We start from the raw sequence: 13,615 nt of genomic DNA, 5'->3' as shown, positions 1-13,615 counted from the left end.
TATATATATATATATATATAAAATCTCAATTTATCACTTAGTTATGATCTGATGTACCCACCAAATTCAAATAAATTTGACTCACCCCCCTATCTTCGAATACCCATCTAATTGATCGAATTTCTTTATCTTACAAGGTGTAATCAAACGGTTATAGTGTAATCAAAATTTGTTTACTGTTCTAATGATTCATAACTTTATCAACTGAATCCAATTTAGCAGAACTGAGAATATTCTTGATCACTGTGAAACTAGGGGAGGGGCAGATCTATCGTAACGGTGTTGGGTTCACGTGAATTTTGTAACTTTTGTTCAAATCTTATATTTATATTTAAAAATTTAATAAATATATAAGAATTTTCATTTTGGAATCCAGTCCGTTAGTACGGTTGGCTTTTTAAAGGCAGGGGTAACGTCTGCATACACTCTACCCTCCCCAGACCCAACTTGTGAGACTACACTAAATATGTTGTTGTTGTTTAGTTCGTTATTAATGTCACGACCCTAAACTCGGACCCGGTCGTGATGGCGCCTCTCGTGAAGACAAGGCCAGCCGACACACTTCCAATTCATTTTAAGCAATTAAAATAATAAATATTAAGTCTTTAACAGAATAAAATCCCAAAATAAGGTAAACATTACAGTTTGCGGAATAAAAATATAGCCCGACATCGAGGTGTCACCAGTCATGAGCATCTATAATAATACTACTAGTCTGAAAGGGTCCACACCACTATTACATAACTAAAACAGGAGAAAATAAGATAGAGGGAAAAGCACTTAACTAAAACAGGAGAAAATAAGATAGAGGGAAAAGCACTGGGCTGCGAAAACGCCGAGCAACTACCTAGTGAATCTCCGAAGTCTGCTAAAAGCTCTCAACCCTCGCAAACAGGACCTGTAGCGTCCGAATCTGCACACATGGGTGCAGGGAGTAAAGTGAGTACTCCAACTCAGTGAGTAATAACCATAAATGAAGACTGAGCAATACAAAATCACGTTAAACACAACAATAAGCTATAAGAGGCAGAATAAAATCGGTAAATGCAATTAAATAGTGTAATCTCATAAAGCATCTTTTAAGCGGTTAAACAAACAAAGGAAAAGCAGCTAGAAAACGTACACATAAAAACCGCCCCTCGGGCACAATAACAACCGAATCAGCCCCTTGGGCAATAACATAGAACAATACCAGCCCCTTGGGCTCTATCTTATATCACAATGGGTACCCACGCTCACTTGGGGTGTACAGACTCCGGGAGGGGACCCTTATAGCCCAAACGCAATATCAAGCCATCTCGTGGCATAATCACATAGGCTCTCGGCCTCATATCAACAAGCCACCTTGTGGCGTACAATCTCAGGCCCTCGGCCTCATAATCATAATCAGTATATCACCGCTGCGGTGTGCAGCCCGACCCAAAAGTATCCTCATAACACAGGCCCTCGGCCTTACCCAGTCAGAATCTCATAAGCCACTCGGGCAAAGTAAAACGTGATGCTCAGCTCAAAATATCTTTAAAAATATCATTTAAGGTGTTAAAACAGAGTAAACATGGCTGAGTTATGAAAACAGTAATCTATAGCATGACTGAGTACAAGTATAAAGTCAAAACGGTGAGGAAATGGCAGTAAAAATCCCCTAAGGGTCCAAATAGTTGGCACAAATCCCAAATATGGCATTTAGCCCAAATCATGATAACATCTAGCAATTTGCAACCAAATACGCAGTAAAACAGTCATTCGGGATGGACCAAGTCACAATCCCTAACGGTGCACGACCCCACGCTCGACATCTAGCATGTGCGTCACCTCAACATAGGCTAACGCTGTGTAATCCGGGGTTTCATACCCTCAGGACAATATTTAAAATCACTACTCACCTCAATCCGGCCCAAACTCTAGCTCGCGATGCCTTTGCCCTTAGAATCGGCCTTTGGATGCTCCGAATCTACCAAAATCAGAACGTAACCATCAAAATATGCTAATGGAACAAAGCTCACTCGAAAACGATCGAAAAACAACGAAATTCCTGAAATTATCCAAACCCGTCCCCCGGGGCCATGTCTCGGAATTCGATAAATTTTACATCATTAGACTGCTTATCTCCCCACGAGTTCATACATATCAAAAGTTCTGAAATCCGACCACAAATGGTCCTTCAAATCCTCAATCAAAGGCCTTGGTTTCCAAGCTCTAGTTTCCCCAAATTTAACCCTTAAATTCCATTAATTACAGCCCTAATCCGTGAAATAATACCATAGGAACGAGTTTTTAGGTCCAAAATCCTTACCTCAATGAATTCTCTTTGAAATCCTTCTTCAAATCGCCCAAAAAGCTCCAAGAACCGACTTAGAAATGGTGTCGCGAAGGAAATGACTTATACCTTCTAGCCCAGACATTTCGCATCTGCGGCCCGAAATCCCGCTCCTGCGGTGCCGCTTTTGCGGTCCACGAACCGCATCTGCGGTACACACTTAAGTCGCCCAGTTCTGCATCTGCGATGCATAATCTGCACCTGCGCCATCGCAGGTGCGGCTCCTTGACCGCTTTTGCGGTTCTAGCTGCCCTAGCCCCTTTCTGCTTCTGCGATCACAATCTCGCTTCTGCCAGACCGCACCTGCGGTCCCCTAGCTGCAGGTGCAGTTATGACAGCAATGGGAAACTTCAGGTGTCACAACCAACTCTAAATCTTTTCGCCAACCATCCGAAATCACCCCGAGGTCCCCGGGACCTCAACCAAAAGCACCAACAAGTCTTATACTACCATTCAAACTTATACCAACCTCCAAAACACCTCAAACAACATCAAAACAACCAAAACACATCGAATTCAAGCCTAAGGTTCTAAAATCTTCCGAATTCCGCTTTCGATCAAAAAGTATACCAAACCACGTCCGAATGACCTGAAATTTTGCACACACATCCCAAATGACACAACGGAACTACTGCAACTTCCGGAATTCCATTCCGACCCCAATGTCAAAATCTCACCGATCAACCGGAAAACGCCAAAATCCCACTTTCGCCAATTCAAGCCTAAATCTACTACGGACCTCCAAAACACATTCCGATCACGCTCCTAAGGCACAAATCACCTCCCGAAGCTATCCGAACCTTCAGGATTCACATCCGAGCCCTCTAACACATAAGTCAACATCCGGTTGACTTTTCCAACTTAAGCTTTCTTAAATGAGACTAAGTGGCTCAAACCTTACCAAAACCTTTCCAAACTCGAGCCAACCAACTCGATCACATATAGAACTGATAAACAAAGCAAATAAAAGCAGAAATGGGGAAAACGGAGCGGTAACTCATGAAACGACCAGCCGGGTCGTTACATCCTCCCCCTCTTAAACAAACGTTTGTCCTCGAACGAGTCAAGAAACATACCTGAAGCCTCAAACAGGTGAGGATATCTGCTCCGCATCTCCCGCTCGGTCTCCCAGGTAGCTCCTCCACGGGCCGACCTCTCCACTACACTTTCACTGAAGCTATATCCTTTGATCTCAACTTTCGAACCCGACGCTCCAAAATAGCTGTTGGCTCCACATCATAGGTCAGATCACCCTCTAACTGAACCATGCTGAAATCCAGAACATGAGACGGATCCCCAATATACTTCCGGAGCATGGAAACATGAAATACCGGGTGCACACTCGACAAGCTGGGTGGCAAAGCAAGCTTATAAGCCACCTCCCAATCCTCCGAAGTACCTCAAAAGGCCCAATGAACCAGGACTCAATTTACCCTTCTTTCCAAATCTCATAACACCCTTCATGGGTGAAACCTTCAACAGAACCTTCTCACCAACCATGTAGGACACATCCCGAACCTTTCTGTCAGCATAGCTGTTTTGTCTCGATTGCGCTGTACGAAGCCTCTCCTGAATCACCTTCACCTTGTCTAAAGCATCCTGCACCAAATCCGTACCCAATAGCCTGGCCTCGCCCGGCTCAAACCAACCAACTGGAGATCTACACTGCCTCTCATAGAAAGCCTCATATGGAGCCATCTGAATACTCGACTGGTAACTATTGTTATAAGCAAACTCTGCGAGCGGTAGAAACTGATCCCATGACCCTCCGAAATCAATGACACAAGCGCGTAGCATGTACTCCAATATCTGAATAGTGCTCTCAGACTGCCCGTCCATCTGAGGGTGAAAAGTTATGCTCAACTCAACCTGAGTACCCAACTCGCGCTGTACAGACCTCCAAAATCGTGAAGTAAACTGAGTGCCCCTATCTGAAATGATGGAAACTGGGACACCATACAAACGAACAATCTCCCGGATATAGATCTCTGCCAACCGCTCTGAAGAATAAGTAGTACAGATAGGAATGAAGTGCGCGGACTTGGCCAGCCGATCCACAATCACCCAAATAGCATCGAACTTCTTCAAAGCCCGTCGAAGCCCAACTACAAAGTCCATGGTGATCCACTCCCACTTCCACTTTGGAATATACATTCGCTGAAGCAAGCCACCCAGTCTCTGGTGCTCATATTTAACCTGATGATAATTGAGGCACCGAGCTACAATCCCACAATGTCTTTCTTCATTCTCCTCCACCAATAGTGCTGTCTCAGATCCTGATACATCTTCGCGGCACCCGGATGAGTAGAATACCGCGAGCTATGGGCCTCCTCCAGAATCAACTCCCGAAGCCCATCTACATTGGGCACACATATCCGGCCCTGCATCGTCAACACCCCATCATCATTGATAGTCACATCTCAGGCATCATCATGCTGAACTCTGTCCTTAAGGACAAGCAAATGAGGATCATCATACTGGCGCTCTCTGATGCGCTCATATAAGGAAGACCGAGAAATCACACAAGCCAATACCCGACTGGGCTCCGAAATATCCAACCTCACTAACCGATTGGCCAAGGCCTGAACATCCACTGCAAGAGGTCTCTCCCCAACTGGAATATATGCCAAACTCCCCATACTCACCGCCTTCCGGCTCAAAGCATCGGCCACCATATTGGCCTTCCCCGGGTGATACAAGATAGTAATGTCATAATCCTTTAGCAACTCCAATCACCTCCGCTGCCTCAAATTGAGATCCTTCTGCTTGAATAAGTGCTGGAGGCTACGATGATCAATAAACACCTCACAAGACACACCATACAAATAATGCCTCCAAATCTTCAACGCGTGCATAATGGCGGCCAACTTCAAATCATGAACAGGGTAGTTCTTCTCATGGGGCTTCAACTGACAAGAAGCATAGGCAATTACTCTACCCTCTTGCATCAAAATGCTCCCAATGCCAACTCTCTAAGCATCACAATACACAGTATAAGAACCTGAAACTGATGGAAATACTAACACTGGAGCTGTGGTCAAGGCAGTCTTGAGCTTCTTGAAGCTCTCCTCACACTCGTCAGACCACTGAAATGAAACACCCTTCTGAGTCAACTTGGTCAAGGGCGATGCAATAGATGAAAATCCCTGAACAAACCGACGATAATAACCTGCCAAACCAAGAAAACTGCGAATCTCTATGGCTGAGGACAGTCTGGGCCAACTCTGAACCGCCTCTATCTTCTTCGGGTCAACCTGAATACCATCACTGGACACCACGTGCCCCAAGAAGCCACCGAACTGAGCCAAAACTCACATTTGGAGAACTTTGCATAAAGCTTCTCCTCTCTCAATCTCTGTAACACCTCTCAAATGCTCCACGTCTCCTCCTGACTACGCGAGTATACCAGAATATCATCAATGAAGAATATGACAAACGAGTCGAGATACGGCCGGAACACGCTGTTCATCAAATGCATGAACGCTGTTGGGGCATTGGTCAGTCCGAAAGACATCACCAAGAACTCGTAATGACCATATCGGGTTCTGAAAGCTATCTTAAGAATATGTGAGTCCCTGATCTTCAACTGGTGATAACCTGAACGGAGATCAATCTTGGAGAACACTCTCGCTCCCTGAAGCTGGTCAAACAAATCATCGATACGAGGCAAGGGATACTTGTTCTTAATTGTTACTTTGTTCAACTGCCTGTAATCAAGGCTGATTCTCATCGTGCCATCCTTCTTCTTCACAAAAAGAACCGACGCACCCCAATGTGACACACTAGGACGAATGAACCCCTTGTCAAGGAGTTCCTGAAGCTGCTCCTTTTAACTCATTCAACTCTGCTGGTGCCATACGATACGGTGGAAAAGAAATGGGCTGAGTGCCCGAAACCAGATCAATACCAAAATTAATATCCCTGTCCGGTGGCATGCCCGGGAGGTCTGCAGGAAACACATCAGGAAAATCCCTCACAACTGGAACAGAATCAATACTGGGAGTCTCTGCACTAACATCCCTTACAAATGTTAAGTATGAAAGAAAACCTTTCCCAACCATACGCTGGGCCTTCAAGAATGATATTACCCTGCTGGGAACATAATCAGACAGACCACGCCACTCAATTCGTGGCACACCCGGCATAGCTAATGTCACTGTCTTGGCATGACAGTCTAGAATAGCCCGGCACGGAGATAACCAGTCTATGCCCAATATAACATCAAAGTCCACCATGCATAACAACAATAGATCCACTCGGGTCTCCATACCCCCAATAGACACAACACACGACCGGTACACACGGTCTACCACAACAGTATCGTCCACCAGCGTAGAGACATGAATAGAAGAAACTAGGGACTCGAAGGGCGTATCCAAATAATGGGCAAAATAAGACGACACATAAGAGAAATTAGAGCCGGGGTCAAATAACACAGAAGCATCTCTGCGGCAGACCGAGATAATACCTGTAATCACCGCGTCTGAAGCAATCGCATCAGTGTTGATACCCAATTTTCCCCCGTATATTTTTATATGCAAAATACTTTCAAAATAGTATATATATGCATACATAAGCATGTCCAAGTCTTTTATTTTTTTTTCCAATTTTTAAAAGATTTATTGAACCAATTTATTGCCCCATTTTAGCAGTACAAAAACCAATAATTATTCCCAAATTATCCTTTTGGTGATTCAGTTATTGTATTTTCATATTTATACCGATACATAGCTAAGGTAATTTTTTGCACATTTTTTATAAATTGATTTGGTATTTTTTAAAGCTAAATTGCACTAAATTGCAATTTTAGCCTATTTTAAGAATTAATTGCGTTTGTAATCACAAATTTGATTCCAGTATTTTCAATCTAATATTTATATACTATTAATTAATTAGAACCTTCAATTTGTTTTCCGAAATCATTTTACTATTTTTATTAAATAAAAAAGGGAAAAGTGGCTATTTAAAAGTTAGCCCCATTTCATTTATATTTTAGCCAAAATTAGCCCCCCCTAATTAACCCTATTTCCATCTCAAACGGGACCAGCCCAATTTCTAAATTACCCGACCCCAAACCTGTTAATAAAACCCGCCCGGCTCCCCTTTTGATCCAGGCCGTTGATCATTTTGATCAACGGTCATAATTACCCCTTTCCTTTTTAATTTCCCAAACACCCTAACCCTAATCACTTTCACCTAATCAGCCGCCTTTGAACCCCTTCGTCTCTCAAACTCTCTCGAACATTCCTGGAACCCTAATCGTCTCCCACCGTCTTCAAGCTCGAAACCCACCGGAAACCATGGCTTCTCCGGCCATGAGAGTCTTATATTCACCTCCTATCGCTCCTATGTGCTCGATACTTGAAGATTCGAGGCCAGACCTCGAAGGTCTTCACTCAGACCTTCACCGACTCGAGGTTTCACGGCCATCTCCAGCCTTGCTCCGGCGTATCCTGGTCTTCTGTGCCTGATTCTAACTTCTCCGACTTAGATCGGTGACTTTTCAAAGCCTTCTCATTCTAGAGTTCTTCTGAAACCCTATCCTTTTGAGGTTTTCTCCGATTCTTTTTAGATCTGTTGTGTATCTATGCTCTACTTGAGTTTTCAAACGATTTCCCTAATTTTTCTTTTGAAAATTACTTTCAAAACCCTTCTTTTCCAATTTAGGGTTTTCTGGAAAGTGTTTAAGTGTTTTATGATTTTTTTTCCTTTGTTATTCGTATTGTTCTCTTAATGTGTTTCCTATATAATATTCTCGCATGCTTTCTACTGTGTTCTTGTGCTTTTTCTTTTACCATGTTCTTGTATGTTCTTTCACTGAGTTTTACACTCCGTTCTTGAATGTTCTTTACTGTGTTCTATATGCTCCACGCTTGTGATTCTTCTACCATGTTTTCCATATTATGTTCTCATGTGCTTTTTACTATGTTCTGGTATTTCTTTTACTACGTCCTCCTATACTACACCTTTCTACCGTGTTCTTTGATATTTTCCTTCTACTGATCCTTGTTTAGGTCTCTTCTGAGAAAAAACTTTCTTAAGCATGTTTCTTCTACTCTTTCTACTATGTTTACATGTTTTCTTTTGAGTTTCTGAAAGAAACCCCTGAGCTGGTTTAGACTACTTGCCTCCTCATCCCTGTATTTGATTCTAGGTGAAAACCCTAGAATTTGAGGATTCTGCCGAGGTTTGATTATGTGAAGTAGGGTTTTGTTTTAGAACCCTTAACTCCTTCAGACTGACTTTGGGTCTCTGAGCTGAGTTTGGACATCTTTTGTACAATTCTGAACTTTTTGCTAAATCTCTCCTACACTGGAGTTTCTACTGATTCTACAATGGCTCGACAAGTTTCTTTCGTGTTTAACGTGTCTGTATGATTTATATGTGATGAATCCTTCTTCAAAAAGGTTTTCAAACTAGTGATTGACTCAGAATTCCTTTTTAATAGGTCTAATTGATTGTTTGCTGATTTTCCTTAAGTTAAAACCTTTTCCATCTTTCTGACTTGGTTCATTCATACCAAATCTCAGACCTTGTGATTTCTTGGCTGTTAATTGATTTTCTTTCCATAAATTGTACAACCGTGTATTTCAGAGACCTTGTCCTTAAATAACCTTTATGTATTTACCCTCAATTGCATGCTTTACACAAGTGTTTGATTAATTTCTTTCCTTAAATGTTTTATACCTGTTTGAATTTGAATCCCTTAATTAAAGGGAGTCTTATGTGATTGATTTACAATCAGTTTTCAATTATTTCCTTACCTTATTTCCTCATGACTTCCATACTATAAAGACACGACCCCTCTTTTCACAAAGCACACACGATTAACAATCCTCCCCTACTACTTTACCATCTCTTCTGAACTCTTACTAGCACTCTCTTCTTGTCTATTCTGTGGCTTTCACAAGACTACTGCACTTTCTCTTTGTTTGTTTCCTTTGAAACCGGTATGTTCTAATTTAAGTTTTAGCATCATCACAATGTGTTTATTTACAGCTTTTTGTACCCTGCCTACTTTACTACTTCTGCAAAGTTAACTATTTGAACTAGCATATTAATCTTTTCTGTTTGTTTTTGCTATGAACCCTTGCTCCCTATCCCCTTATGCGTTGTGAGTTGCAGTTTAAAACATGACAATATGCAAGTTATTGTCCATGGTTTGAACTTGATCCCTTAAAGGATCCTAACTTCTAAACAATGTATTCTAACAGACTTATGGGGTAGGCCAGCATTCCTCATTGCTGAGTATGCCCCACCAGCCTGTCGTTGCTTTGCCTTTACTATCTCCCTATTCCCTATACCCTTATGTGTATCAATGTGAATTGTTTCCCTTTTCCCTTTCCCCTTTTAGAATCCTGCACTTGCACTCTCTCTTAGTTCTTAGGTTCTGCCCCCTCCTGTGAGCCTTGCCTTGAGACCCTGAGTTCCCTCTGGACTTGGACACTTGAGGGCTGGCTCTTCCACGCTGCACTATGCCATAGTCTGGTAATGTATTTGGGGTGTAAGCACTGCCCGGAGTTCATGTGAGGCTCTTAGGGAACTCTGGCACACCCCAAATGAGAGAAAGGCTTTGAAATCAGATCTTTGGAGTAGGTTTACTTCATACTTCAGACAGGAAGTCTGAATCAGGATCTCCTTGGTTGTAATATTCAATTTCTGATGTATTTTCTTTATTTTCTTTGGACTCTAATAACTTTGTAATAAACTTTTGGGGATGATTAGTGATAAGGGAGGGGTAACCATGCATGTACATGGGTTGATAACTTGCCTATAGGAATCTCTAATTTCTGCATTTTTCATATAGTTACCATGCCTATAAGACTTCTGCATTTTCATATAGTTACCATGCCTATAAGATTTCCGCATTTTTTCATGTTGTTACCATGCCTATAAGACTCCTGCATTTTTCATGTAGTTACCATGCCCATAAGACTTATGCATTTTTTACATAGTTACCATGCCTATAAGATTTCCGCATCTCATTTAGCTACCATGTCTATAAGATTTCTGCATCTCATTTAACTATCATGTCTATAAGAACTTCTGCATCTCGTTTAGATGCCATGACTATAGGGATCCTGCACTTTCATGTAGATACTATGTCTATTGCTTCTGCACACGCATGTAGAAAATATGCCTATAGGTCCCTTTTGGTTCTTGCATACCCGCTTTTCACTAAGCAAACTTGTCTATAGGTCCTAATAACCAAGATAATCAGATGTCACGTTCGTAAAAAGATGTAACACCTAGATATCATGTTGTAGGTTTTCTGCATTTTTTTCTCATATGTATAAAAGTGTTTAAAATCAACAACGCATAGAAAGCATGCCTATAGGAACTATCAACCAAGCCTGAAACGTTTCCACTCGCTTATAAGTCTAAAACCAGGAATAATGCTTGCAGAACCTGTAACTTTTGCTAAAGTTGGCTTTTCTTTAATAATCTGGTAACCCCTCTTAATCAGTATGTATTCAATCTATTTCATTCTTTTCCGAAATCAGTAGATATCATGTCTATAGGAGCTTTTGTCCCACACCTAGGCAAGCCTTAGGGTAAAGTTTTTAAACTGTATCAGTCTTTATCAATTACGAGCAACAGGCAAGCCTAATTCGGACTTCTTATCTGAAAATATGTGATAAATCAGCCTGCCCTATCCTTTTAAGTTTAATCAGACCTTAATCAGTACGTGCAAGACATGCTAAACTATATGCTTCTATTTGATCTAATGAGGCCTGTTCGAGCCTTATTTGTTTATGTGCTTCCCCATACCTGTTATATGTGTTCTTGCTTGTCGCCTTAGTGTTTTTACCTTTGAAACTATAAAATCCCAACATCCCTTTCCTTTAGGATTAGTAGTCCTAAATGCCTCCGGGACTAAAAGGATTGGGGCGGGTAATAGCATGCAATAAGTAAACGAGACTATTCCGCGCTTTAATACCTTAACGGGGTGGGAAATGGTAGATATGGATATGATGATCACGCGATAACACCACGTGTATAAGTGATTACCGGGTGTTGTGTGGGGTGATCCATATTATTTATAGACCTAGGACCCCCCCTCTCCTTTACTTGTTTATTTCATTGTTTATTTTCAAATTTCAAATTGTTTTCTTAAAATTCAGCTTCCCTTCCGTTTCTTTTAACTTCATTAATTTGCAACCATTATGTGAAATTCCCTCTTATTTGAAAGTCTTACTTGCTTACGTGTTATTTGTACTTAAAGTCACAACAATAGCTTGGCCGGGAACCACACTAGTGGTTTCTGAGGGGTGCCTAACACCTTCCCTTTGGAATAATTTCAAGCCCTTACCCTATCTCTGGTTATCCAAAATCAAGCTCTTCTAAAAGTGTCCTAATGCACTTAAATCATTAGGTCGCGACTCTTCAATTCCATTAAATCCAATTCCCAAAAGGGAATGAGTTGTCTTCCCAAATGTCATAAACCCAATTTCGCGAGAAAAAGTGGGCATCGACAGCATGGCGACTATGCTGGGGATTTCTTTTAGGCTTTTAGCATTTCAAGCAATTACTGTGGCTTTACATTTCTTATGTGCCTTTATTTGTGTAATCCGTTTATGTATTTAATTCCTTCTCCTGCTTCAAAAACTGACCCGTTTCTTTGTTTCTTTCATTTATTTCTTTTACTGCTTTCCTTTATTACTGTTTTAAATTATGAGGAATTGTTGTAATTATCGCTTTTGTAACGTGCAAATACATGACAACTTGTTTTAATTATTGCATAAGCATGCTTTAAACATCATATTCCACTCGTGCCAAACAAAATACCATAGCAACGCTTATAATGAGTGGTTGCGCTCTTCCGATATTATCACCCCCTAAATCCGGCAAAGGCATATTTGCGGTAAAACCAGTCGATCAACGGTGTAGTCGACGGTTCTGTGCCTTTCCCTCTTGAGTTTTTCGCTCAAGGGTACCAGTCTAATACCCCATAGAAAACCCTACCCAGTTTAAATTGTGCATGCATCATGGTCAAACCTAGCCGAGTCAGTTATGTTGTCCGCATAATGACTCTTTAAGATAGCCTTGTCCAAGTCCACCGGGTTTCCTTGAAACCCAAACGGACGCTACCACGTTTTGTGCATTTATTTGGAGAACTAAATGCTTGCTATGCCAATTATTTATATTTAGTAGTCGATTCTAGTGGGGGGTAAGGGCCTAACACTTTGTCTTGCAGAAATATGAGGCACGAAGTCCCCAGAGTCGGCATGGTCACTAACATCCACCCGAAATTGCTAAACTGGTGGGAAGATCTTCACTCTAGTGATCAAGCTCTTGTCAGGAAATATCTTGGAAATCTACCTTCTCTCTTGGAAATTCAACCCAACAACAAAATCATAGAAGCTGCCACTCTGTTTTAGGATTGTAATAGGTCTGTGTTCCGCTTTGGGGACATTGAGATGACACCATTGCTTGAGGAAATAGGAGGACTGGCTGGTATACCGTGGGAAACTCCGGGTTTATTGATGCCGAAAAATCGCAAGGGTAGAGGTTTTCTCAAGATGATGGGTCTAAAGAAAAATCCAGACTTGACATGTTTGAAGGATTCATACATTCCCTTTGACTACTTGTACGAGAGGTACGGTCACAGCAAATCTTACCGTACTTAATCCTGACGAGTTCGCCCTTACATCATTGGGGCATATTCATCGAAGGGTCTTTGTCTTCATGTTCTGTTTCTTGGGGATGATAGTGTTTCCAATGAAGAAAGCAAGAATCCATACCAGGCTAGATATGGTCACCAAAACTCTAATGGAAGGAATTGACGGACAACCATTCAGTCTTGTGCCAATGATCATTAGAGAAATATACCGAGCCCTAGAAAGGTGTCAACGGGGGGCCAAACATTTCGAGGGTTGTAATTTGCTACTTCAACTTTGGCTCATGGAACATCTCCAAAGGGGTGAGTACCGACAGGAAATCCATCGAAGGGACTGAGACGATCATATCGCCATTCATCATCCAAAGCAAATGAATTACATGCCCAACATGTTCGCCCAACCGGAGAATGCTAGAGAATGGGTCGAACTCTTTGATAACTTGACTGAGGACCGAGTACAATGGATGTTCGAGTGGTTCCCTACTGAAGAATTCATCGTTCGATCCAGGGATGCGCCATTTCTAATACTGATCGGTTTGAGGGGGACCTACCCTTATGTCCCTCTCTGAGTTATGAGACAGGCTGGCAGGAAGCAGGTTATACAAAGGGTCGACAAGATGAGTCATTTCCGGGCTGACTTCCAGGCTGACGATAGTCCGTACAAGTGCCAAGCTCAG

General features: G+C 41.8%; 1 protein-coding gene across 1 annotated transcript in view; it reads right to left on the bottom strand.

Moving 5' to 3' along the window:
* Positions 1 to 2,527, bottom strand: part of LOC109207536 — a 5,146-nt gene extending 2,619 nt beyond the window's left edge. The window contains exon 1 of the mRNA XM_019370477.1: positions 2,401 to 2,527. Coding sequence (XP_019226022.1) covers positions 2,401 to 2,527 — 127 coding nt within the window. The remainder of the gene's footprint in view (positions 1 to 2,400) is intronic.
* Positions 2,528 to 13,615: the final 11,088 nt, after the last annotated feature.

This window comes from Nicotiana attenuata, unplaced genomic scaffold (assembly GCF_001879085.1).
Source record: "Nicotiana attenuata strain UT unplaced genomic scaffold, NIATTr2, whole genome shotgun sequence".
NCBI classification, from domain to species: domain Eukaryota; kingdom Viridiplantae; phylum Streptophyta; class Magnoliopsida; order Solanales; family Solanaceae; genus Nicotiana; species Nicotiana attenuata.
Note: the sequence above shows the minus strand (reverse complement) of the source record. Positions and strands in the feature narration are given on the sequence as shown.